This window comes from Epinephelus moara, chromosome 6 (assembly GCF_006386435.1).
Source record: "Epinephelus moara isolate mb chromosome 6, YSFRI_EMoa_1.0, whole genome shotgun sequence".
In the NCBI taxonomy this organism is placed as follows: domain Eukaryota; kingdom Metazoa; phylum Chordata; class Actinopteri; order Perciformes; family Serranidae; genus Epinephelus; species Epinephelus moara.
This window is the reverse complement of record NC_065511.1, coordinates 8,179,444-8,206,595: the sequence shown is the minus strand read 5'-3', so window position 1 is coordinate 8,206,595 and position 27,152 is coordinate 8,179,444. Positions and strand designations below refer to the sequence as shown.

Genomic DNA, 27,152 nt, shown 5'->3' with positions numbered 1-27,152 from the left:
GAATGGGGTGGACGGATAGTCAACCGAGAACATAAAGCAGATGGACTGTTCTCAGTGTCTTGTGTCCTTGAGAGTCTGTGGCCCTGTACACTGCTACTGCTGGAGGACACAACAGCAGTCTGCATCCAGTAGTTTATCTTCTTTTTTGACCTACTGCACTGAAAAAAAAAAATACAAAAACTTTCAAAACTCTTGAATGGTCTGCAAACTGTCCGGACGACCAGGAAACAAATTCATCTACAGAATAAATGAATAAAACCTCATTGTTAAAAGAGAAGAAATTTATTCATGTGTCAGAACAAATTTGTGGTACAATCATTTTGGATTTCATAAATCAATACTGTATGTACAAAGTGCAAAGACCGATATGAAACTACAATATTTAAAAAGAAATAACTCATACAATGAAATTTTAGAAGATGAAAGAATTTTGCAGGAAGTTTTAAAACAAGCTTCAACATTCATCAACACACAACACTGCATCTTAGCAAGAATTTAAAAAGATTTTTTTTTTTTTGTCTACGTTTGTCGTTTGAAAAGTGTGAAATGGTGATTTCCATCTGAAGCGGCTCATTCTGAATGAGGGCACTCAGCAGTATCTGTCTGTCTCGTGTGAGAAATGGGCATCATTTAAGCTAAAACTAAGGGTCAGCTCCACATGTTGCCTGTGGAACTCCTCCAGTGCAGCTGCTTTACTCGTTCTCAAACTTGCTGTATGGGTGGTCCGAGTCACTCATCAGACCTGCGCAGAGGAAAGAAGATGGAAGAGAAAGTGGAGACACAAAGGAAACAGAGGTTTATGGTGGATGAGAGAACATGATGCTGTGTTTCTACTTTCTCCATGGCTCTCCAAGGTAGTAATTCTCAAATGTAGACAGGTCATGCTGTCAGAAATGAATCGCTTTCTGACTTCACCTCTGTCAATTTAAACAATCCCCCCCCCCTCACGTTAAACTGTGTTAAAGTGTCAGAATGTGGTTTGATTAACCAGTGACCCACTATTCAGGAGGCAGGAGCCCTCAAAGCTGACACCCACCCCTCCTAAACACAAAAGTAAACTAACAGTCCAGGTATCTGATCTTAGGAGAGCTAACTAACAAGGTTATTCACAATTTCAATACTTTTCATCCAAAACAAGGAAAATATGCAAATTAGATTATTTTTTTGTCTTAAGATACTAAACTGTAAAAAACATAAAATCTAATTTGTTTTCATTTATTCAATAACTTACAGGATAAACACCAGAGGTGTGGATGCAAGTCACCTGACATGGACTTCAGTTACTAAGTCCATGACTTCAGACCTGCAACTCAACTTGGACTTTAACACCTGTGCCTCATGGCTTCACTAGGACTTGAGCCTTTTGACTTAAAAATACTTGATGTCTTCCCCCTACTCCAAAGATTAAAAAAGTTTATTTAAAAAGTGTACCACTTTTTTTGGGTGGTCAATAAAAAGTTAACTGCAGTATGCAAAACTTGCAGGAGGAGAATTACAGACGGAGACACAACAGGTTCAAACTTCGTCTGACACTTGAAGTTGCACAGAAGACGGGAAGTCCAGGTTAATATCAACACAGTAAGCTAATGCTTAGCTAACATTAACTTAACAGCTATGTAACTTTTCAAAAAACTTATTTTTACAAATCAATACAACTTTTAAAAATCATTTGTGTTTATAAGATGACATACTGTTACTCTGTTGTTGAAATGGCATTACATTTGGTGGAGAGCACTTTATGACTTGTTTAGGACTCGAAACTCAAAGTTTAGGACTTTAGACTTGACCTTGGACTTGACTCATAACTTGCTTGCCTTGACTTGGTACTTGATTGCAAAGACTTGAGACTTACTAGAAACTTGCAAAACAATGACTTGGTCACACCTTTGCTTGACACCTTATATCTCCTGCAGTTTTCAACGTGTACCCGCTATCAGCTGAGAGACAGCATACTTGTGAGGATACAGTGGGAAGGTCTGTCTAACACATGAATTTTTAACGTTGTCTATGATTTTCTGTTTCATCTCAAATATTCCCTCAGTTTTTCCATTTGTTTAACAGCACATGACTGAAAAACAAGAAATGACCGTGACATGCCATTATGGTATATAGCCCAGGTCAGAAAAAAATGTGTCATGCAAAGTAAAGTGACAGTGTGAAGATCTTTGTTCATCTCATTACTCTTGTTCTGTCTGTTGCTGTGTACGGCTCCAATAATGTGTGCACATCACCCAAATCAACCAAGACTTGATCAGGATGTTTTGGGACCACAGCAGTCCAAGGACTGATGTTTCTTAAAATGAATTGGAATTTCTACCATAGTTATTCTAACATCATAAAAAAACACATGTTCAGTGGCTCCAGTTGAATATTTTCCTCAATCTGCCCTGTCTTCCACTTTTTCTTGTTCTACTTTCTCCAGTTCTTTGAACGACTTTTCACAATTGCCAAAATCAAATAAGACATTAAAGGGGTCCTCAAGTGATTTAACAATGCACTTCAAAGACATTAAGAGACTTACTGGGAAAATTTCAAACAAAACAAAAACACATACTATATAAAAAAAAAAAAAGCCCAACAAAAAACAAAAATTCAAAGTTGTCTGAAACAGAAACAAAATTAACATTTCAAGCTATAGGTAAGTGTGTATACTCGCTGTGGCTTTGTACTGTTTTTGTTTTTACAGTCCGTGTCCATGGTGGTACATGATGATTAAAGAGTTAACTGTAACTCAGGCAAACCAGAAATCCTGCTGACAAAACAACAGCTGGGCTGAAGGACTGCCAAAGACAGCTGAGGGAATTTAAGGATTTCTAAACTGTAACATTGGTCATTAGATGCAGACATCACATTTTAGAGGCAAACCTTAAAGGGACAGTTCACCAAAAATCAAAAATAATATTTTCCCTCTTACCTGTAGTGCTATTGATCAATCTAGATTGTTTTGGTGTGAGTTGCCGAGTGTTGGATGTATTGTCTGTATTGTCTGTAGAGATGTCTGCCTTTTCTCTGACATAGATCTAGATGGCACTCGACTTGTGGTGTTCAAAGTACACACAATAAATAAATAAATAAAAAGAAAATTTGAAAAACTCAACAGCATTGTCTCTTTCCAGAAATCATGACCCAGTGACTCAAGATATTTCACAGACCTTGTGAGCAGTTTCATGTAGGAACTATTTTCTTTTTACAGAACTACACCCACCAACCGTATGACTGTGCAGAAGGAAGTGTGCATCTACTGCTTGCTTATCTTGCTACCCTGAGCTAGCTAACCTTACAGCTCTGCCGAGGAGGTTTGTTGTTTGTTGTTTACATCTTGTGTGCTCATGAGCACCAGCCTCTTGTCCATGAGTAGATGCACACTTCCTTCTGTGCAGGGTTACGGTTGGTGGGTGTGGTTTGGAAGAAAGAAAATAGTTCCTGCATCAAACTGCTCACAACTAGGTCTGTGGATTATCTTGAGTAACCAGGTCTTGATTTTTGGAAAGAGATTTTTGAGGTTTTTTAAAATATATTTTTCTGGCATTCTGAGCACCATGAGCTGAGTGCCATCTATTTCCATTATACTGGAGAGAAGGCAGACATCTCTGCAGTCGATATCTTCAAGACTAGGCAACTCACACAAAAACAATCTAGACTGATAAACAGCACAGGTAAGAGGGAAAATCAACCTAATGTCTGCGCGGTGTTTAGCTGGCACTGAAAGCAGGAGAAACAGCAAGACAGAGCTTCAACATGTGACCTCCTAAAACCACTCATTGTCATTTTTATGTCTCTGCTTGTAAACACATTCAACAAACAAGACATCATTTGTTGATCTGTGAGTTTTAGAGTTGTTTACATTCATATTCTCTTGCCGGGATAATTCAGACTGATAGTGACATGAAACTATTTGTCATTTTTCTGAATAACCTCCTAGTTGGATTCCTCAAGGAATCCCCGGTCACCTTCAATGATTCTCAGCCTCAACTGAGAGCCAGTGCTTGAAAGAAACAACACGACTTAGTGTTAAGTCTCACAGAGGATGTAACGCAGCTCCCTGGATTGTGTTTTACAGAATGAGTATGAAAGGAGTGCAGCTTTGTCTGCAATCCCTGTGGAAGTAAACTAATGAGAGCAGGAGGCCTGAGGAACAGGCCATCATCCATCACTCTGTCATGCTGTCCAGACACAAAAACCACATAACCTGACATCTTACTTCGATGAAGCTGCCAGGGGAATTTCTGCTAACACACGCTGAATCAGAAGTCAATCGGTGGGAAGCAATTCCTCACACTCCACTGAAATTTCTCCCACATCAATAGCAGAGAATGAATGACTCCCTCTTCATCAAAGTTCCATCAGAGGGCATGTTTTAAAACATCATTCCCACCATTCTTTAGCTCTACAGTTATACAGCTCCCCTGTCAGTGACTATAACATTGCAGTCACCAAGGGAACTGCTGAGATCTGTAAATGTGATGCTATCAAAGAAGATGAAGGTTTATAGATCTAAAACTTTTTGTGACCCCAGCTGTTTAAGATACATTTCATAAATATATTTGATGTAGTCGTGCTAGTGTACACTTCTCCTGTGCCATGAGAGATTATCAGCAACATCATGGGTAGGGCTGGACCCAGACATTTGACTATTTGACTGGGTATTTGGTTTTCAATTTTTGGATTCAGATTTTGTGTTACTTGTTTACTTGGCCTGCCACATATCATCGTCCTGTTCATACTCTCTATCTCTGCTTTGCTCCCCGCCGGGGACAGTTGTTGTGTCCACTCGCACACACACAATGAGAGGACAAATTCTTGGCATCAAATGGCTAATGTTACCAGATGATTACTAGTGGGTTTAACGACAGTGTTGAGCTGTTTCAGTGCCAGTATGAGTTTGTTTGGACTGTTTAATGGCTCGGTGTCAGATGTTGGCTGCTGCTGCTGTGTTAAACCGTGTCCTAACTGGATGCAAGCGTCAGACTATCTCGCCACATCGCGTTACACTGGATACTCTCTGTCCACACTAGATCTGTAACATATGGAACTCCATCACGTCATGTAAACTAACCACTTACCCAGTGGTCTCACAGTAACCACTGAATAGATGGTGAGTATGTATTTCCTTATGATTTATACTCATAACAATACTATTGCGGGTAACTTATAGATGTCATTGTTGTAGCTCCAATACTAAATCATACCACGTCCACTTAGTAAAACAAGGCTAACTTATTTAGGTTTTTGTAGTGAAATAAGGAGGTATCTAGTAGGAAACTCTTCAACTCTTATTCTCCGTCCATTGCGGCGCTTTTAACACGAGGTACAGAAAAAATAGAAACAGGGAGTCTAATAAAAGGTCAGCTCAAAATGGTACGCTGCATAGCATTGTTCATGGGCAGGTGGGACAGTCCAATAGAAAACAATCCAGTCAAACCGATTTAGTTGCTATTGCTTGCTTGCATCGCATCTAGTTAGGACACAGTATTAGCTAGTGCAAACCATACAAAAAAGGAGAGCAGCTCATGTGATGGTTCTTCAGCACTGCATTTGACTGTGTAACAGAAACACTGAATTTTAAATAAATATAAATTTGTTGGAGCTTGTTTGCTATTTCTGCGCTTCTATTTTAGAGCTTTGTCAGGTGTTGGTTTGGATTCTGAGCCTATTATTATGAGCATTATTATGAGTGCATGTGCACGTTCCAAGTTCTACTGAATTAACTCAATGCCATGTTATCAAAACTATGAAAAAACAGAAACAAGAAATAAACACAATGATCCTTTAAACTGTGCTCTTAAATGGTTTCACAAATTCCTCACTGTTGGGGAGGGAGAATAGCTAATCTTGCACAGTTTCCCATACATTAGGTGACTACCAATTAAACTGTTTTTGCCCTGTTTTGACCATAGTGCCAGGTTTGCTGCAAATCACTGTTGCTCCACACAGACACATACAATGCATGTACAGGCTATGATGCCGAAGAGTATTTCTTCAAAGACGACCCTTTGTCTGTTGCTTCAGTGACCTGTAACATCCTGCTCACAGTCATGAGGGGACTTCCATTTGACACTGCTGTATGATAAATTATGCTTAAATTGATTTAAGCGGACAGGAGTCGGTGTAACCTATACGTGACCCGAATTGCCTTGCTCGAGGACAGAAGGCATACACTGCTGAATAATGCATTGCTGGCACAGGGTATGGAAATGAAAGTCAATGGCAATGTCCTGGAGAATCTGAAACCGATTCAACTTGCATCTGAGACAAGCTGACATTAACAGAACAGAGAGGCACTGTGTTCGACTCACTGATCAACTCAAGAACAGCAGGTTTATACATCACGGGGTGAGATGGGTACAGAGTCCGTCAAACTCCCAATATAAAGGTTCAGTGGAGTACAATTGGTAATATAGACTGAGATTCATACGTACCATACTTCTTGCGGATCTGATCGTGCCTTGCCTTTCTCTCCAAATTCCTAGAAAGAAAAACAGAAGACAAACCAAGGTTATCTCACAGGTCAGAAAAATATGTAGCTTGTCGTTTGGTTCAATTGATCAGGTGGACTATAAGTTTAGCTTCTGAATGAATGCTAAAATCACAAACTGTATTTACAACCATAAACATCTGTGGTTGGTCTCACTTTCCTTTCACACCCCAAACCACAGCAGATTCTGCTTGGAGGTGGACAGAGACCTTCCACCTTAAATAAGGGGGTGCATTTTTATATATCTAACCCATTTAAATGTTATCAAGGCTTACAATTATGCATATTTAAGGGCATGCTGCTTTGGTTGCTGTCCATAAAAGGTAACTAAGTGTAGATTTCTTGATTCACAAAGTAAAGGCGTAGCTGTAGTTGTCGCTATTTCAGTGTTTTCAGTTCATGAAAGTTAATTGTAACAATTTCCTCGCCTGAAAAATTCTTGTTCAGCATTTGATTGTAGTAAAATACCCTCTAAGGAGCTCGCGTTAGCATTATCTCCACACACACTTGTTCAAATATGGTCAGTTCTGGCTCCAAAAATACAAGATGGTGACGGCCAAAATGCCAAACTGGAGTCTCAAAATGAGTCAATAAGCCAATGGGTCACATCAGAGTGGCTATATCCATTATACACTCTATGAAAAGCACTCATTTACAATCAAAGAGTGGTGGGGAGCACACTGGTGGTTTTATGCCAACTGAGCTCACCACATCTGTCCAGACCAACCTCTGCACAATTACATCATATCGACCCATTTTAAACACATTAAAATGTAGACATCAAGCAACACCTTTCACTCTCATGTCCTTATGCATACACAGGTGCATTAAACATGCAGCACCACTGTCACCATATCACAAAACTCTGGTTTGGTCTCTGTGATAGCTTGGGTAAAGCTAACTGGAGACCAGACTCTAATGAAACTTGTGGAAATGAAATACAATACAAGATAACAGTGACTGGAAAAGGAAAAGGGGCAACAATTGCAGGTGAAAATGACAATTTTAATAACCTGTCACACACACTGCAGGCTGCAATAACAAGGTATTTTACTCTGCTTCCACAACCACCATATTGGACTGTGTGTCCATTTTAGAGGCCAGTTTTCCCACACACATAGTCCTGGGCCTGGATACCACAAATGCAAGAGCTTGATATTGATAAAGTAATAATACTAAGGAATTAACTGTTTTCTTTTCTAGACAAGTTATAAACAGAACTGTTGATGAGATGACTAAATATTTACATTAATTGTTGATTTTTACAACGAAAAAACATCTTTCAGACAATTCAATCATGTACTGCAGCAGTGACCAGAGATAGACGGTGTTTATTGCAAATATGATATGTATTCTGAAATTACGCTGTCGTTATACTGATATACAGTATCACCCAGCTCTCCACAGTCCATTTATTAACTATATAATTTGTACACAATGTCAGTATGAGGCACAACATTGTGGAGGACGAAAAAAGGCCTGTGCACACCAAGTACAATTCATGTGTTTTTAATCCAACATCCAATAAAAATTGTTGAGCACAGAAACCTTGCACACTGAGGCCGATGGATTTCTTTGCTTTATTCATGGAAAGACATTTGCTCCCTTGCTTCTCTTCACTGGAATTACCTCCCTAGGTTGTTGCCACTCTCTGCTTGAGTCTTCGATTTGGCACCGCGGCTATCTGAGTTATAAGGCAATGGGCCTACACTGCTATTAAACTGAACTTCGCTGTAAGTATTACCATTGCTATTGTGCATTTCTGGATAGGCTACCGTTACCTTCCCTTTGTCATGAAAGATTTCAAGAGGGACATTGCTTCCATATATTTCCACTTCTTTTTCTTGCTGGCCCCCTGTCCACTTCTGTCTTGTTCCTTTCTCTCATTGCAGACGTTGAGTGTCCCACAGGTTATGCCACATTTTTGCTCACTGCTTCTTGGTCAAACAACTCTCTAAAGGCTTTTGATGGATGCCAAAAAACACAGAGGAAAAAATCAAACCTGTTCCAAAAACTTAAATGACGGACGAAAGTTTCAAAGTCAATGTGTAAACCTGATTGACACAATGTGAGGTCATCCTTCTTTTCAAACGTGCGACAATTTCGGACGAAAAATACGAACTTGATGTGCAAAGGCCTTAAGTGTGGGAAAATAACTTTTTTCAATATTTTTACAAACCTAACAGCCAACTGAGAATGAAAAGGCATGTCTGCATTCCTTATGGAGAATGACATTTAAATACTGGCTTGTTGTAGAGTGCTGAGTGTTTTCTCCTATTCAATTTTGACTCATTGCAGATGCATTTAGCTGGCAGTGAAACACAAACCCAGCAACAGGCATGCTGTCAGCCCCTAACTCAGCCTTTCTTAGGACTAACAAAAGCCCGGGAGGAGGTTTAGTGCTCTGGACCTCCAGGAGTGTCACTTCACTTCATCTATGCACAAAGAGCTGGTGTAAATCAGTCAGTGTTTTATTGCCAGGTAGTGATCTGTGATTAATCAGGGTGGCTGAGATCTGCCTGCCATCTGTCCCCCCACCCTGCTGGCAGCTTGTATGCAACTAATTGACTGACATGTTCATACTCCCTCTACATAAATATGGCTGCATTCAACAAGTGGGTAGTGAAGAAAGAAAAGGGGAAGCAGATATAAGGTAAGCACATGATGGAAAGTCTCCAAGCACTCATCTGTGTAAAAGATGAGCTAAATCCGAAGGCAGCAGAGAGCTTCTTTTCCTGGAGATATTGAAAGTTCTGCTCCTTGACTTCCAAGTTTTATATTCAGACACAGTTGTCTGGCTCTTTCTCTGTTGCTAGATGATCAGTGATCTGTGTCCATGTGGCCAAGTTGGCGGCTACTTGTGAAGCAAATTAAACACGTTCCCACTGGTTGCTTGAGGCATTGCGGGGGTCGTGCGACTGAACTGGGTGATAAAAGTGGGCTGGAATTAAATTTGAATGAATAGAACTATAAATAAACAAGAGCGCTCTGATGCAGAGGCTGTTATCCAGACAGAAAACTGACACATCAAGTGTAAGACGGATGGATTTTCTCTCAGCGAAGAAAAGAAAAACAGGTGATGCTCATTAAAATAAATCAGCCAAACACTTCAGTTGAGAAAACCTGGAAGCCTAACTTGCTCTAGAGTTCACCATCAACAGTGAGACAGCACTCTGTCTTTTGTGTCTTGAATTTCTGTCAGTTTAGGCCAAATTTAACATGCATTTTTCATCTGCACAGAACACGCTGAGAAACAGGCTTGAAAAGAAACAAGCAGTTCATGTTGCTTATTATGTATTTTTGACTTTTAACTATTTGTCACTGTTTTCCCCAAAACTGTTTCTAGTTGATCCATTACGTCCTTTTTGGTTCCAAAGGGTAGCTGAAAAAAGTATGCACAATAATATTGACACATCATCAGTATCGACTGATAGCAGCTTTAAAATGAACTATCAGAATTGGCCAACATGCTTTTTTCTTAATGAATTAATATTACATAACCATGAAAAGCATTCTATGTCATGTCTCCATCTGCTGGTGGGCCATCATGATAAGAGCATGCTAAATTAGGTGGGGAAAAATGGATATATCGATATCTGTATTGGTTATTGGCCAAATGAGTTGTTTTAAGTCAGCATAATCTGATATTGACAAAAAAATCCAATATTGTGCATCCCTAGAAAAAAGATTTGGGAACCACCTAGGAGGAACAATGTCTCCACTTCCTCTTTGAAGGAAGAAAAACTAAAAATGTCGTAAAATCATGGCTGATTTGGATCTCACATTTGGCAGTACCAGCTGGGTTGAGTTTAGTCAAAAGCTAAAATTATGCTTCTGCTGACATGCATGTAAGCATCTTTGCAAACCTGAGCTGGGAAGGCTTACATGGGTAACCATAGATCACAAAATCATGCGATAGAAGCCAATGTGCACAGCCACCAAATCTCAACAACGCAGGGTGCAGACCTGCATGTCAAGCAAGCTGACTGGTTGATCCAACATCCTGTCGGGAAGTTATCTCCATTTGGGCGTACATTTTAACAAGGCACTGCCAAGTGATCCTCTAGTAGAGCATAGGGAACTAAATTTGTTTACCATGTTGTCATTGTACTGTCTATTTATGTTGATAAATCCAAATACTGTGATTTTTTTTCACTGTTACAGAGGCTTGTTTACTCTGTCACAAGGGTGAAACTGCCTCCTAGCTGCTCCCTTAGCCTGGGTTCAGACCTTTGAATTCACCCATTCCACTTAGTTTGAGTTGACTGATTCATCTAGCACTGTGACATGAAACAACAGTTTCTCATTTACAATAAAAGACAACCAGTGAGCGCTGCAGAAGGACCAATCAGCAACCTTCGAGACGGAAAAATTAAGCCAGTGCCTAAGTGCCAAAAACTGCAGTTCATCAAATGACCACTTGAGGCTGACTCAAAAACAGTGTCAATCCCCATAGACCCCCATGTTAAAATGTCAAACTTTACAGCAGAAATAAACATGTTTACAGCCTGGTACAAAAAAGGGTTTTGGTCTCTATAGCTAATTTCAATATTCATGACAACTGTACAGTGGTGACTTTTTTTTATAACTAACCTGCTGACATTATATTAAGGCCCAAAGTTATGCATATTTAAGAGCAAACTTTTAACAAAAACACTGAATAAAAATATCTTATTGTTTGGGGATTTTTTATGCCAATGTCATCTTAAAAATCAGTAATATCACTTAGCATACAAAAAGCTGAATGAGTCAGTCCATCATAGGGGCTGTTAATAATGATTCCAGCAGACTGCTCTCAAGCCATGGCTCAGATGACGATGAAGGTTCAGTGCTGTGAGCTGGCTCTCTGGAGGCCAGGCAGCAGCGTCTAGAGGCTCTAGTCTTTCCCATGATGGGTCCGATCTATTCTGAATGTCCTGTTCACAACATGAACTTCATCTATGTAGGTCACTGCACTAACTCTGACTTCGGAGATTTGATTATGCTCACTGCAGGAAACCCTGGCTGTGGCACGTGAGAGAAAAGCTCATAGAGGTTGGATAATTCAACTCACAGGCGCTCTCTCTCTCTCACACACACACACACACACACACACACACACACACACACACACACACACGGCTCTGATGTTCCCATCACTGCAAGTGATGATGATAAACCACAGTTACCGACTATCTTTCTGCACGACTGCCTCGCTTACCAACACATCACCCAGCCATCCTCGGAGGAGGAATGCACTTGGAGCACAGGCACTAAATAGAAAGATGAGGCTGAAACATTTATGGGGTGCAGGAAGAGGAAGGCTTCCAGCGACTTCTGTATGATTCAGTGACTAACACACTGTTTCTTTGACAGTGGATGGCACTCAACAGGATATAGCCCACTCTATTTATGACCACATTACCAAAGAGCAGCTGCTCAGCCTTGACAATCCAATTGGTGTTTTGGGATGTGAGTGGAGGAACGCTGAGCTCCTCCTCTGGGACATGGACTTGTTGGGGCTACTAACACACACACCAGTTGCTTGAATCCCAAACACACAACGGGCCCTTTTGTTGGGGACTACAAACTATTCTGTTGCAGGAAATCCCATGTCGGCCCAACTGATGGAAAAACACACGTGTTGAGAGAATAGAATTTAATCTTTAGGTCATTTTCTTTGTCTGATCTTTTTTAGTCAACCTGATATGATGATACAGCTAGGTTGATTGTATTTATTTTATACTTAATTTACATGAACGAATGTGTATTTGCATGATTTGCTTGTTTAAGTTTACTACAGTCTTTTGATAGAAATTTTAAAATGAAAGCCCCCAGAAGAACTTATTCTCTCTCTCCTCTTCTTCTGAACTGTAAACGATTGAGGCAAATTTGTTTGTTTTTTTTATTTCTTGGCCAATTCCTATCCATATAAGCCGCACCCATTTTTTACCAACAAAGACTTTGCACTGTTTCAACGTCCAATGCTGTTCACAAGTTTGGAATCACCTGTTGTATTGATATTTTTCTTCTTTCCCTCAATAATCCGCCCCTTCAGGATGTTGCGATGTCGCAATCGCAACAATTACCGCAGATTCAACTAATCCCTGCGAATTCTGTGCAGCCTTGCAATTTTGTACAATTAACCCAACTTTTCTCCAAAGCTGGCCAAACATCATAGTTCTCGTGAGTTTCACGAATCATAGCAGGCCCTCGTACAATGTCATCAAACTCAATTCCTCGTTTTTGGTTGTGAAGATGCAGACACATGCGACATGAGCATCTCACTATTACCAAGAAAAATTACTGAGTAAGACTGTGTAGGGCAACTCCCCAATGTTCTGTTCTGTATATGAATAGAGGGAAACAGGGTTCCCATGGATTTTCATGGACAAAATTTCACAAATTTTTCATGACTTTTCAAGGACCCATAATTGAAAAAACTTCTTGCCCTAATTGCCTGGCATTTTTTTAACATATCAGATTTAAACTCTATTCAAACATAAGTTCAGCTGAGATACATGAAGTGAGAGACAGAACGTGGGGAGAGAATGAAGAAACTTTTGTGACGATAAACCAAACGTCACACAGACGCATATTAGAGCTAAGTTACGTTGACGGCATTAGAAAATAAGTTTGCCGTGATGTTACATTACATGGAAGGTTATCAACGGAAGATTACTATAACAATTTAATTACACACAACACAATTCCATGACGTTTCCAGGTCTAGAAAATGTGATATTCCATAACTTTACCAGGTTTTCCATGACCATGGGAACCCTTTTACACAGCACGTCTTTTTGGTCCAACGTCGCCGTACCTGAAAGACTCGCTGTGTAAAAGTTTAAAAGTTAAAGTCGCCACGTCCCGCGGCAACACGACCAATCTATATCAACACTTGAGACAGCACAGCACAGGAAAAAGTAGGAAGAGTGCATGCGAGAGAAAGCCGAGCCGTGTAACGTTAAAGACAAAGAGACAACTGAAAGCCGCCAGAGCCTCATTAAACAACATCCAAGCACAGTTAAGCAAACATCTGTAAGTGTCACAGGGAAATCATGGACTCCATAACAAATGAAAAATTGAGCAATTTTGCTCGGGTTCGGCCCACTTGACATGCTGCTGTGTTGTGCTATGGCGTGCTGGAATTTGTCATTTACGTGACAACGCCTGAACGCAACACAGGCTCGCTCCGCTGTGTGTACAGTTCCGTGCTGCGCTGCTGTGTGAGCAGCGTGTTTGACTGTGCTCAGTCTGTTGATGGTCATTGACACACTGTCTGTCCATAACAATAACTATGTCAGGTCAGTGCCCCCCTAATATAATGTAGGGGAAACACTGAATCAAGCAAAAAGACTCATGATACCATTTATTTATTATATTTTATTGTAATTATATTGTAATCGCAATCGCAAATCGCGATATTGTCCACCATAATCGCAATCGCACATTTTTATCAAATCGTGCAGCACTAATTATTATATATATTTTATATTTTTGCAATTCTAATTGCCCCTGCAATTTAATTACGAAAAAAAAAATGTCGAAGGGACTGAATAACAGCTATTTTTAACAGAGATAATAACAGTATAATTCAGACACCAAAGCCATTATTTATATTTGGAATTGATTTGGCCCCAAAAGAAGAAGAATGACATGATTCAAACTTTCATTTAGTCTTTGTCCCCACAGTCTCGCATAACAGGAAAAAACTTGGAACTTTTTGTCCAGTCCAGTAAAGCAACAGTGACCCTCAATCATTATCAAACCACAACAGTGCAACTGGGCTCTAAGTATCAAGTCTGTCTGTTTTTCATTGGGCCTCTGCAGTCTACTCAGTAGTTAGATTAAATAGGTTTAAACTGTGATTTGACAGTCCATGGTAGGTTAAGCTGATATTTCCTGATCCCATTCCAACAGTTCTAACCCCAGCCTAACCTTCTGTTACAGCTGTGACGTTTGAAGAATAGCTTTGCTAAACCAACATACTGCCTGTTAACTCCAGCTTGTTATAGGCATTATTGTGTGCTTGACATTAAAACAGGAACCTGCTGCTATTTAAATCAGCACACAATTTAATGCTAAGCTTCCTGTTTCTCCTACCAATGACTGGTGACTTCATCTGTTCTCATTCAACTGTTGCTCAGAGGGATGTTTGCCTCTTTCTGCCCTTTATATTGTCAGTCAAGCTGAGCTGCCGCACAGCAATTTGTTCTCCATGTACCAAACATTACTTGTCTTTGCAAACTCTTCATACTGAATATCTATTTGTGGAGCATTGTATCTAGAGGAGTCCTCTCAGCGATCAGACTGTACCTAATCAAGCTTTTGTGGTAGGCAATTCCAAACTTTTGAAGGGCAGTGCTGCTACAGAAACAATCCACATTTAAATGGCCATGCCTCAGAGGGTATTGGTCATGAACCTGTGTCACGGTATTGTGTACAGTTCATTCTCATTCCCTGATATTCCCAGGGTTTAGCCATTCTCCAAAAATCACGTGTATTATGATACAGATGTGGATCCAAATGTTAGTATCTTCTCTACATTTTCCATGATTTCACAGCCTTGGCAGAGGTATGCACTGCCTCTTTCTAATTGAAGGCAATAATTAGAAAACTGTAATAAAATATGTCTGTGTTCTAAGACTGAACTATAATTCAACACTACTGTTCATTAACTTTTAGTGTTACATGGCTCCCCAAATTTCTGTTGTCAAAATTTGTTTTGTGTAATGTTTTGTTTTGTGTAATGCAATTACTATAAGTAATGTGACTTTATATATGATTTTGCTACCAGTTACTATCAGAGGCTGATCCTCCTGATATTGTGAAAATAATCATAGTCATATCTCCCAGTCCTACAACATTTATACCTTGTAGTTTTTACTTGTTGCCGTGCGAAGCTGTTATTTAAACAAACACAGATATAATTCGTTACTGACAGCTTCAACCGGTTTTTACTTGAGCCTGGAGTGAAGTTCTTACCGTTCATCAGCGCGCTGTTTGATCTCCTCTCTCCTCCTGGCATATCTCTCCTCATCTCTGTCAGGCCTTAAGACATAAGGAGGCATGAACACAGTATCAGAATTTAAGAACCAGAGAACAACAAAAAAACAATCTCATCCAGATGTAATACATTACATACATCTACAAATTGACACATTTGCTTGAGGGATATTCTTTTCACGATGATCAGCAACTTCAAAGTTAAAATGATTCAAATCCTCCGGAGCATGATTCATATTTGATTCATGATTTGTCTCTGCAGTTTGAGAAACAAAGAGAAATTGATGTTCAAAATAAAGTGAGAGCTTTTGCTATAGAAGCAGAGTGTGTCACCTTTGATAATGGAATTACCTAATTTAATGGAAGCTGAGCAATCAGGAGGTGAGGAAATAAAATTGCCTTGAGGAAATGTAACTACAGGGTCAATTTAAATGGACGCTTGTGTCAGTGTGTGTGTGTGTGTGTGTGTGTGTGTGTTTCAGGCATGCTCTCTATCCCGTTTTCTTCTGTCAGATGATAGACATGAACAGGACTCCTACACCCACAGGACTGTCAGTGTGTGACAGGCCAGCCTGCAAAGTTGATTGACTGACATGACATTTTTTATTTCACTCCAGCACAATGACAGCACCACACACACAGTTGTCTTGTAAAGGCAGCTAAAATGATGAAGCTACAAGAGCAACAGCGGAGAGTGATTGTAGAGCTGATTCATGGGTGCTCAACTCAAGAGGTTCACAGCACTGAACTGTTGTTCCCCACAGAGCAATTAACAACTCATTTTATGTGAGCACAGAGGTAATATCAGAGCAGAACAGGACTCTGAGTCACAGACATGACTGACACCTTTATCAAAATTTGAATCTAACACTTTCTTTAAAGGTCTGGTGTGTAGGATTTAGGGGGATATATTGGCAGAAATGGAAAATAATAATCATAAGTATGTTTTCTTTACCGTATAATCGCTTGAAAATAAGAACTGTTTTGTTTTTGTTACCTTATAATAAGCCGTTTTTATCTATATATGGAGTGGGTCTCGTCCATGGGTCAACCACGTTTCTAAAGTAGTCCAGAACAGACAAACCACAAACTGGCTGTGGATAGGACCATTTGAATTTCTATGTTGGCCATTGTAGTTCTCCTACATGCTTGGCACATGGGAAAAGTTTAGTTGTTGGTATTGCTAGATGCCACTTGGTCTTGCACACTAGACCTTTAAGGTGACCTTTACATCAACTTACCCATTTATTGGGTGTTGGGTATCAGGGCTGGTAACGTTAGTCACCAGCCCTGATAACTAACTAGTCAGTGGCACACTAGTCATGTGCCACTGACTAGTTAGTCAGTGGCACATGACAACTGTAAGTATTTGGGTTTTCTCCTTATCTCGGTCTCATACTACAGGAATCCCTACACAGAAGACCTTGGCATTCAAAGATCAAAGTAAGGAAAAAAACTTGGGGTACCTCTAACTCTATCTTAACTGCAACATGGCCGAGTTTATGGTGATAAATAAAGAAAAGGAATGCACCCCTGGAGGAGTATTCCGCAATCGGGAGAACCCAATGGATATGCTGATTTTACACTATAGATTTGACTTAAATAAATTTCATTGCAATTTTCTTTGACATTCAATTTTTTCTGTTCACTAATATTTGGTTCTTGTCTTTTCTTCTTTTCCTCTGCCATTTTATTTTTTCTATCTATAAGCCAACTTTGTGAGATGATAACAAAGAGTTGAGGACAGGTATCGCAAGCGCGAGTGCAAGCAAACAAACTGTAGAATTTTACTGCTGTCAAATCTCTTTCAATGCCGTAAAAGCCTTCACTTATTTCTTTACCTAAGGAAACCTCTTAGGGATTCTGTGCATCACGCTCATGTAAGTCCTTCAGCTAAGTGTCATACTTAAACCTAAGGCTGTTCTGTGCAACCGGTTCCAGATCTAGAAAAAAAGACTATTTGCAAAGTTTTATCTCAGCCAATCTATGTGAGCGTTCTTTGATTAAATGCAACGTGACTGGCCAACTACAGCAGCAGCTACAACCCATACAGTCTGTGGCGTGGTAAAGTCAAGTGTGGTGTATCTGATGGAACACCACACTTGACTGCCGAGATGCCACCAAAACATTCTTAAGTATGGCTGTACTACACATCAATGGTATCTGGTGGCATGTTATGCCACTAACTGACTCCATACACATGATGGGAATTATATAAACTAGGAAAAAGGTTTCAAATGAAGTACTCTATTAGTATCGGTGTCACTTTAAGGGTAGTGGTATTGGTACTAATGTCGTAAGCTTTCAAACGACCGCCAGCTCTAGTATTAATGCGATCCATTATACTACAGTCATCAGGTTGTAGTCAAGGTTGGTGTTGTATTGGACTTCATGGTTTTGGTCTTAGTCTAGGTAGCATTACCTACAGGTATTCACATTTTAAGTGCTTTAAGTGTAACTGAAATGGCTTTCTAATACTTTATCCACTCAAAAAAAAAAAACATGCTACAGTTGCAGAGAAATGCCTCTGGCTTGTCATTCAACCTTACCTTGATTGACGCCTCTTGCAGCAACAGCAGCAGCAGCAGCATGCCACGATGCTGATGAGGATGGTTCCACCCACAACCCCGAGGGTAATGAGCAGGGCTTCAAAGTTCACTGAATCACATGAGAATACAAATAATTATTAGTCATATTCTTTACAAGAACAGGATTTACTCTGAGGTTATGAAACTTGAAAAGCTTTCCACTGAGTGACAATATGAACTGAAATTGTTTGGCAATGGTGCCACCTACTGACTACTCTGCAACACTACAAGGTACACTGACAATGAAACCACACACACCACACTCTCATTTCCACTGAAAACACAACTGAGACTTTATCAGATAAAACTTTGTGTCAAGGCTAGAAACCACTCCAGCATCAGCATTAACTGTTTATCAGTGACATATTAAAGTAATAACATCACTTTGCCAAGTCAGAGAGGTTGTAGCTCAGCCCATTCTGATGTGTACAATTAATTTTCTCCTGTAAAGTGTACTAGTCTGTTTTTCGCCCTACGATTATGTTTCCCACCGCGACCTAATGACTTTTCCACAACTTTACTAGCTTAGCTAACTAGCTTAGAGCACATTCAAGACATTTAAATGGTTTTCCCTTGCATCTGTTACAGTGTCGATTTTATAATCTGCTATCCACTAATGTTGAGCTAAAAAACATCTATTGCATTAACAAATGACACAAGATGGGAAATGCATTCTGTCTTATTTCCAGTAAGGCAATCTTTTTTGTGTAAAAAATCTTCCCTCCCAAACTCAACATGCATGTTGAGTTTGGGAGGGTACAGCTCTCAAAAGAGAACCTACACTATTAAAAAAAAAAATCATACTAATATAAGCTACATGGATGAATACATGTTTTTAGACTTCAGTCCTATATCCCAGGCACTAATTAGGTAATAACGCATTTGAATTAACTGAACACCTTGTTTTTAGATGTGGCCATAGTGCTGCTACAGTGGGTTTATAACTTGACTAGACTCGTGTTCACACAGGCATCCACATTTTGCATTTCAAAACTTCACACTTTTGTTCAGTAGATTTGTCAGACCATATTTGACATCTGAGTGCAAAAAGCTAGAATCAATATGTTGAAAAAAGTTAATGATTTCATTTGCAAAACATCGGCTTTGTTTATTCACTGTGTTAAACAAAGTACGCAGTCACACAATGTTATGGATGCACGATAATATCGGCACGTAATTGGTATAGAACTATTAAAATCGGCCAACATGCTTATCTTTTACAATGAATGATTATTACATATGTTGAAAAGCATTCTATTTCATGTCTGTCTGCTGGTGGGCCATCATGATGAGAGTATGCATGTATAATGATGTTAATTCCACTACAGAAGAGACTTGATGGTCAATAAAATTAGGTAGGGAAAAAGTGGATATATCTGTTATCAGTCAATGAGTTGATACATATTGGCATATTTGATATAGGCAAAAAAATCCAATATTGTGCATCACTAATAAAAGGTATGGTTTCCTTAAGCAGGGAAGATAATCCATTTACTTTTCTCATAACTACATCACTGCATCACTCATTAATGACAAGTCAGACAAGCTTAATATTTGGTTATTTGTAATGCTATGTACGTATTTCAGGTGTGGTCAGGCACTTGGGGCAGAGCTGTTTTACAGTCTGTTCACTCATATACACAGTGGTAAATGTTTTGGCTGCGTTGGCTGCCTGCTCCAAGCACCATGAAAAACACTCCACACTTATGATCTTTTTTTTTTCTTTTTTTTTCCAGAAATTCTGAAAACATAATAGGGGAAATAGTCAGGAAAGACAAATACTTTATTATACTCTTTTTTTCCCACACCGTCCAGACCTGGAAATGACTGTATTTGTTTTCAGTTTGACAGGTTTCTAAAACAGGTTATCTGGTCCTATGCCACGCAACACTGGAGGCTCCTGGGCTTGTGCTAATTCTCTGCCAATAACTGTCATTGTGAGTCATTGTGAGTCTGGAATCATTCAAATACCAGAGGAAACAGCCTTGGCAGAAATGAAGAACAGCAATGGCACTGATGTTGATGCCCTGGGTTAACTTTCATTTAATTTCATTCCATTTCCTCTGTCATGTAACTATATTCTGAAACCCCATCTATCGGTAGATACATAGCTCAGCATTTCATTTATCTCTGTGACGAAAACTAAATGACAGTTTTATTTTTTTAAGTTTCAATTATTATTCAAGACATAAACTTTTAAAAAATCTCCCAGGATAAGGGCACATTGAAGACCTACACTCATGCTATATTGACAGAGCCATCACTCTCTGCTGAATAGCTTTATCCTGCATTACAAAATACACAGTTAAAACAGCCAAAGAGCTAAGAGAACAATGGCCAAGCACCAGAAAGAAAAAAAGTGAAAAAGAACCCTATTAAGTATGTATGATTATTGGAATTAAAAAAAAATAAAATAAACACATTAAAAGTTCCTAATAACATCAGGAAAACTCATCTCTGATGCAATAGTCACAAAAAATACCAGCTCAAAATTCATCCAAATTGCTTCTTTTACACAAACACTCTATGGGGTTAACTGTTCAGTTCATCAGTTGTTCTTTACTGTCAATGTTATGCATTGAATACAATATGAAATATCCATCAAATGTCACTTAGCTAGGGGTCGTAAGTTTACTCAATGATAAAAAAAAAAGCCCCTTAAGGAATAAGCTGGGAACCACAGACATAGACCTTGATATTTAAAGTGAAAATGTAGTGCACTTTTTCAATGAACATATGATCACTATGTGTCATTAAGGCAACTTCTGTCTCTGATGGGCCAAATGTTTTACCAGCTTGTCTATTCTGTTGAAATTACTTACATATTTACAGTCATTCCGTCTGCATGCGCACACCATCTGCTTTGTGTTTTAATTGTTGTCATAGGGCTACTTTGTATCTCCATGGTCTTTATTTATGTGAACTACCTGAGTTTTTAGCCTTTGATACAATGTGTAACATGTTTCAGCTTTGTTCATTAATCTGGTTAAAATAACTTCACCTGAATAATTTGCAGCCACAAAAATCCCTTAGTTGGCTTCTTTCCCCATCTGGCTGGCTACTCTTAAACTAGGGGAACTCCCTGGCCATCACTGAGTTTACTTTCTGTACCTGCTAAGAATGTTTGGTGTCAACAGACAGGCACATGTTCACGTCTATAAAGCTGTTAAAGCAGATCAACCACGCAAGAGAGGAAGCGGGTACAGTGCTGCAGGAGTGAGAAGTAGGATCATAGGTTGCAACCTCCCCTCTGAGACACTGAAACAACATGAAGTGAAAGGAACAGAGAGTCTTGGCTGACTCCTCTCACACAGCCAGGTATCTGTGCAAATTGTTCCCCTCAGCTAAAACACTCCAATGTTTGTATAGGAGAACCATCCTGCAGCTATTTGCCTCTCAAATCCTAACTTGCCAGCATTTCATAGAGCTTCATCATTTCAGAGTTCCTCCTGTACATTGGCATGTGGCATCGCACTTACTTTTCTTTTCATTGTTTTATTTATTTTTTTCAAAGTTGCATTTCTTACTGTTGTATGTATTCTATACAGTTTCTGTATTGGTCTCTGTTTTTAATGTTAAAATGACAATAAAGTATCACCTCTTTTGAGCATTGAACCTTTACACCAGTTTCATATCTGTCCCGCCCACATGCACTGTCTACATTTCCCTGAAACTCAAAACCATGATTATTTTGTCAACAGTTTCCTCCTCGAGTGCAGTCCAATAAAGCCTCTATCATGTTTACTTTATAGCGGTGATGGATTGCAGTCTTATAAAGTCACATAAGCAGGTTGTCAAGTCAATATCATAAAAAGACTGATCAACTCACACCAGCACACTCCCCAACGGGCCTGGGACAACTGGCACACTGACGCTGGAGGCAGCAACCAGCTCACTGGGTATTCTGTGCAGTTGTTGGTGGTTAAGCACCACAGACACTGTGAAGATGAAACACAAAGATCAACCCTCTGCATGTAATGGTTCTGTTAAGATCTAAATAGTCTATCTGATATTCAGATCTAGAGCTGCAACAATCGGCAGGGTTAATCAATCAACAGTAAATTATCCTGCAACGGTTTTGATGATCGTCTTTTAATTTAACACTAACAAAACTGAAGAAATGATATTTTTCCTCAGGGAGATGACAGCCCATGACCCTGTAATTATTGATGTCTGTATGATTGAATAGGTGAGCACCCACAAGTTTCCAGGCATTCTTATGGACAACAACCTAAAATGGAGTGCCCCTGTGGATTTTTTGTGTTAAGCTGGCTCAAAGAATTTACTTTCTTACTTCTTTACTGAGACTGTTTGCTGTTGGTTCAGAGATCATATCAATACTCTACAGTGCAGCGCTGGATAATATTATTAGATATGACATAGCATCATGGCAGTGTCTCAATTAACTTTTTGACTCACCAGCCAAGGGGACTGGTAGATGAAAAAATCCAACCTCAAGCATATTTTCTATCGGCCAAAATAACAGTAGCAAGCAGTAACTGGGTGGCAAGTGATGATTTAGTTTTGTTTATTTCAAATATGTATATTTTACTGGTCAAAATGTATCCATACTGGGTATGACACAAGTATTAAATTGTTTAAAAATGCTGCAGTAAGTTTTTTTATTATTATTTTATACTATTTTGGCACAAACATTTAACTGCTACTGCTAGTGTGGCAGGTAGCCTTTTGAGATTGATTGCCAAACAGAAAATCTATCCACATTTGGTGTTTGTTGATTTCGCACCCTGCATCATGGTATGGTACACTGACAGTCCTGCTAAAAACCAGAATTAAAAATTTGGTAAAACAAGCAATGAAAGTGACTGGCATGAAAAAACATTCACCACCCTGAAACACCTTTGCCAAACCTGTACTAAGACATGCACACAGGATTCTGCACGATCAGACACACATCCTTTATAATGAATATGAACTTTTACCATCTAGCAGACGTTTCAGAACCAGCAGATGCAAAAGTCACTGTTTTAAGTTTTCCTTCCTCCTAGCATCTATCACATTACTGAACAAACAACTAGTCAATCCTTCATAGCATTAGCATCTCATTGAGCGGAGGAGCAGGTTAATTAAGTGGTTGCTTTAGTTTGCACAACTTATGGTCTCATGATCACATGCTTTTAGGCTTTTATAGTATTAGTCTTGTAGTTTGATTATTCATTATGAGGTATGTGCTATGTTTTGTCTCAATTTTTATGTCCATAATACTCTGTTTGTCCTGCGGTAATGTATTGTTATGTGCTAAATGTCATGCAGCTGTATCTAGCACCTTGCCCAAGACACATTTGCTTCAGGAAAATAAAGTGTATCTTATCATGTCTCAAATTAAGCTTTAGGAAATTTTGAAATTTCCACCAAACTATTAATTGAGAAAATAATCAGAACATCACTTTATAATGAAAATGAGCTTTAATCGCAGCCCCTTTCAAATAAAAACTTTATTTTAACTGCAAGATCAACAGGCTTTGTCATTAAGATTGTGTCCTCAATGTACCTCATTCACACTTAAAACAGTGTCAACAAACTCATACAAATGCTGCCCAATGTATGATTCCTTGCTTATCTGCAAATGCACACTTGGTAAAACATAACGTCCGACTGGAATTACAGTACCTCATGATAAACTGGATGTATTAAAAAAAATAGTAGCATTTCTGTGAATAAAAACCCAGCTTCACAAAGTCACACAGATTTGAGAGGCCTGCCATGGTGCATTTTGATGGAGGATTTGGAGGTAGCACATACACTGGTGCTTAAAGTTGACATTTTGGTGAAGTAGTTAACTCCCCCTTGGGATCAAGCTTTAACAGCCCTGGCCATTAGCCTAAATGGGGTCTTTAGTCTTGTTTCGGGATGTTAAGTAGGCCGCTGAACGTGCAGACAAACAAGGAAACCATAAAATGACGATTTATAACAGCAGTTTGAAATGTTCGTGCAAAGGTCTTGTCTTATCTTTCTGAATTACTCTGGACAACCTTACCTTGGCATTTGGAACACATGTGTCACAGCTTTTGTAAACTGAACAGGCTGGGGAAAAAAACACAGAGAAACATGTTAACGTTACCCGAAAATCATGAAAGTAATGATACCAGCGCTAACAGGTCAACAACAACAGCACATTCAACAGTGACGTATTTTCAAAATGTGACACTATTTCACCTACTCTAATGTACTGACCTACTTATAGACTGGCATTAAAGTATCTTATTACCTGGGGAAATATTACATTTGTCAACTGTAAAAACGACTGCACTACTTTTCAACTACAGCTCAACTTACGTGTTGGTGGTGGCGGAGTTGTTTGGCATTCCCCCTGGCTAACAAAGCTAACACACAGCACGACGACACAGAAAAACACCGAGGTGAGCAGTGTTTGTTTCTCGCTGGTAAAAGAAGGCATCGTTAAAACCGCAGAACAGCTGGCAACATGAACTGCGTCTAAAATATACAATATCTGCTCGTCTTCAGTGGACGATAGGTTGTTTGGCACTCTGCGACTCTCGATAATCACTGTTGTTTCTGTTGTGCCTTAGATAGCTGCTGTCACTTCCTGGTTTTCCAGGGTTTGCTCGTTTGGTTATTCTTCACAGCCCGGGCGGGAGGAGTTTATGCTTTGAACAGAAAATACAAATGGCCGCCCGCTCAGTTCAGGTGCTGAAACGCAGTTAATTATTTTCTTGGTTAACTTTTTCATTTACTCATTTGGCATGTGCAGTTTTTAACAATGTGTTACTTTTTTTATTCTATAAATAGATACCAAAACACATTTTACTGAGTGAGGTGCACTCTTACTTTCGGATTAATGCTTTCACCTTTAAAAATAATACACATATATACTTCCATCAAAGTGCCATGATTAAATGCCATGTTTTCTAGTCGGTTTTATACTTATATTAATTTGAATAATTTTTAATGGAAGTGGCCGTGAGATATTGATGTGATTATTGTACAGTTAGTAGACACACTATTCAGTAGATTTACATAACAGATATTGTTGCCTATGTTGTGAAATATTTTAAAGGTTGAGTGCATAAAATTTAGGGGGAACTATTGGTAGAAATGGTATATAATGTTCATAACTGTGTGTTAATTTCATTTCATTTCATTTCTAATCACCAGGAATTGAGAGCTGTTTTTTTTGTTTTGTTTTGTTTTTGATTACCTTAGAATGAGCGTTTTGGAGTCTGCCATGTTGTGTCTACGGTAGCCTAGAAGGAAAAATCAAACACTGGCTCTAGATAGGGCCATTCATGTTTTTGCATCAGCCGCCATAGTTCGTCTGCACACGTGACACACAGGAGAAGTTCAGTTCTGCAGCCTCACAGTGAGATGCGACTAGTAAACAGAAACATTCCTGCTGTGCCTCATAACTTTAGAAACTTTTTGAAATCAACAGTACTCTTGAAACATTTAGCTTGAGCTCTATGGGTCATGTAGATTTAGTTTTCTAACCTTCTTCACACACACAGAACTTCATATTTATGTAAAATATGTTTTCAAATTTTTGGGGACATGAGTGAAAAAAATGCAAACATTAAGTGTCTTCCCGAAAATGGTCCCAATGGAAATGCCCATCTTGTTTTTATTTATTTTTTCTATTTTTTTGTAATTTATTTTTTTAATTTTTGAAGGTGAGAAACTACAGGGTAAAAAAAGAGTACAATGAGAAAAAAATAAAAATAAAAAAATAAAATAAATATGTATATATATATGTATATAAATATAATATATATATATATATATGTATATATACATATATAATTTTGAATACTTTATATTTTACTGTGAATACCTCTAATTATAAATATTTGATGCAATGATATACCCTGAAACCATAATATATCATGGTATAAAAATCGATGGTTATCATACCGTGTAAATTTGCTTCCAGAATCAGAAATACTTTATTGATCCCTGAGGGGACATTGTGATTTGTTATTGCAAAGAATTATAAGAAGTGAGAATAAGAGTATGAAATGGAAGTGTATACATATAAAGCAATAAAATAAGACTAAACAGAAATTAAATGTCCATTAAAATATAAATGTGCATTATGCCACAGTTTTTAACACTAGTGCTTAAGGTATTAAAAATATTACAAATAAAATATATACCCAATAGATAATTATGAACTATAAATGCAGTAGGTGAATGAAGTCCAAATGCCAGTAGCCTATATTGACTCAGAGCCGCTGACACTCTGAGAGAGAAGTTGTACAGATCAATCGGCAAAGGCCGATCTTTGGAGAATGAGTCTATCACTGAATGTGCTCCTTTGTTTACATAGCACATCGTGGAGTGGGTGGGAGACATTGTCCAAGATGACATGTAGGCTACCTTAGACATCTTATTTACGGTATTGAAAAAAAATGCATCTGGATGGAGAATCTCACCTGTGTGCAGCAGCTGTCAGAAATTTTAATGAACACCTTAAGATATTGTCTCAGCTGTTGATTATGTCTCAAATGGCTTTTTATAGTGTTTTTTGTTGTTGGTTTTTTTTTGTATCCCGAACTTGTATTTGTGGGATGTGTACTTTGTTGTCTGTATAAATTGCTTCTGGTGGCAAATGAGTTTGGGGATTGGCCTTTTAATCTAATCTAATCATTTCCTTTCCTCCTCGACTGCCTTTCATTAAAAAAAACTGGTTTAAATTATAATACAGTGTTTGCTCAACAAATTCATTCTTTTAAGTGTCATTGTGACAGATAATACATATAGAGTGATACTGCATAACTGTGATATTTTCTGAGACAGTTATTGTACCTTGAAAATTTCATACCGTTGCAACCCTAATGGTGACAAAAACGTTGCTGCATAACATGAATGACACAGCTGCTTGTAAAATGCCAAAGGCTGCACAGAGAAGAAACTAAGAACTAAGAAATTGACCTTGCTTTCCATATTGTAGGTAGGATTTGAGATTTGCCTGAAGAAAAGAATTAACTGAAGGGAATTAAGATTTTCTTGCAACATCCAAAGTGTCTTCTTCTCCCTTTTTCTGTACGTCTTGTATACAGATCTGTATATTACCTTTGCCATGGCCCATTTTTGATGAATTTCTCAGAAGGTATGATGATGCC

At 38.7% G+C, this 27,152-nt stretch overlaps 1 protein-coding gene across 1 annotated transcript; it reads right to left on the bottom strand.

The window, feature by feature from the left end:
- Positions 1-263: 263 nt before the first annotated feature.
- LOC126392368 (pituitary tumor-transforming gene 1 protein-interacting protein) lies at positions 264-24,635 on the bottom strand. Its single transcript, XM_050047739.1, has 7 exons — positions 24,349-24,635; positions 24,050-24,096; positions 21,881-21,989; positions 18,013-18,121; positions 15,443-15,508; positions 6,420-6,466; positions 264-742 (listed from the first exon to the last, which is right to left on the bottom strand). Exons 1-7 carry the CDS (start codon positions 24,467-24,469, stop codon positions 693-695), a joined length of 549 nt encoding a protein of 182 aa, XP_049903696.1. The 5' UTR covers positions 24,470-24,635; the 3' UTR covers positions 264-692.
- Between the last annotated feature and the right edge of the window lie 2,517 nt (positions 24,636-27,152).

Coding starts and splice junctions, on each gene's coding strand:
- LOC126392368 (XM_050047739.1), bottom strand. CDS start 24,469: ATGCCTTCTTTTACCAGCGAGAAACAAACACTGCTCACCTCGGTGTTT. Junction 18,122..21,880: donor CCGTTGGGGAGTGTGCTGGT/GTGAGTTGATCA, acceptor CATGTGATTCAG/TGAACTTTGAAGCCCTGCTC. Junction 6,467..15,442: donor AAACAGCGCGCTGATGAACG/GTAAGAACTTCA, acceptor TTTTCTTTCTAG/GAATTTGGAGAGAAAGGCAA.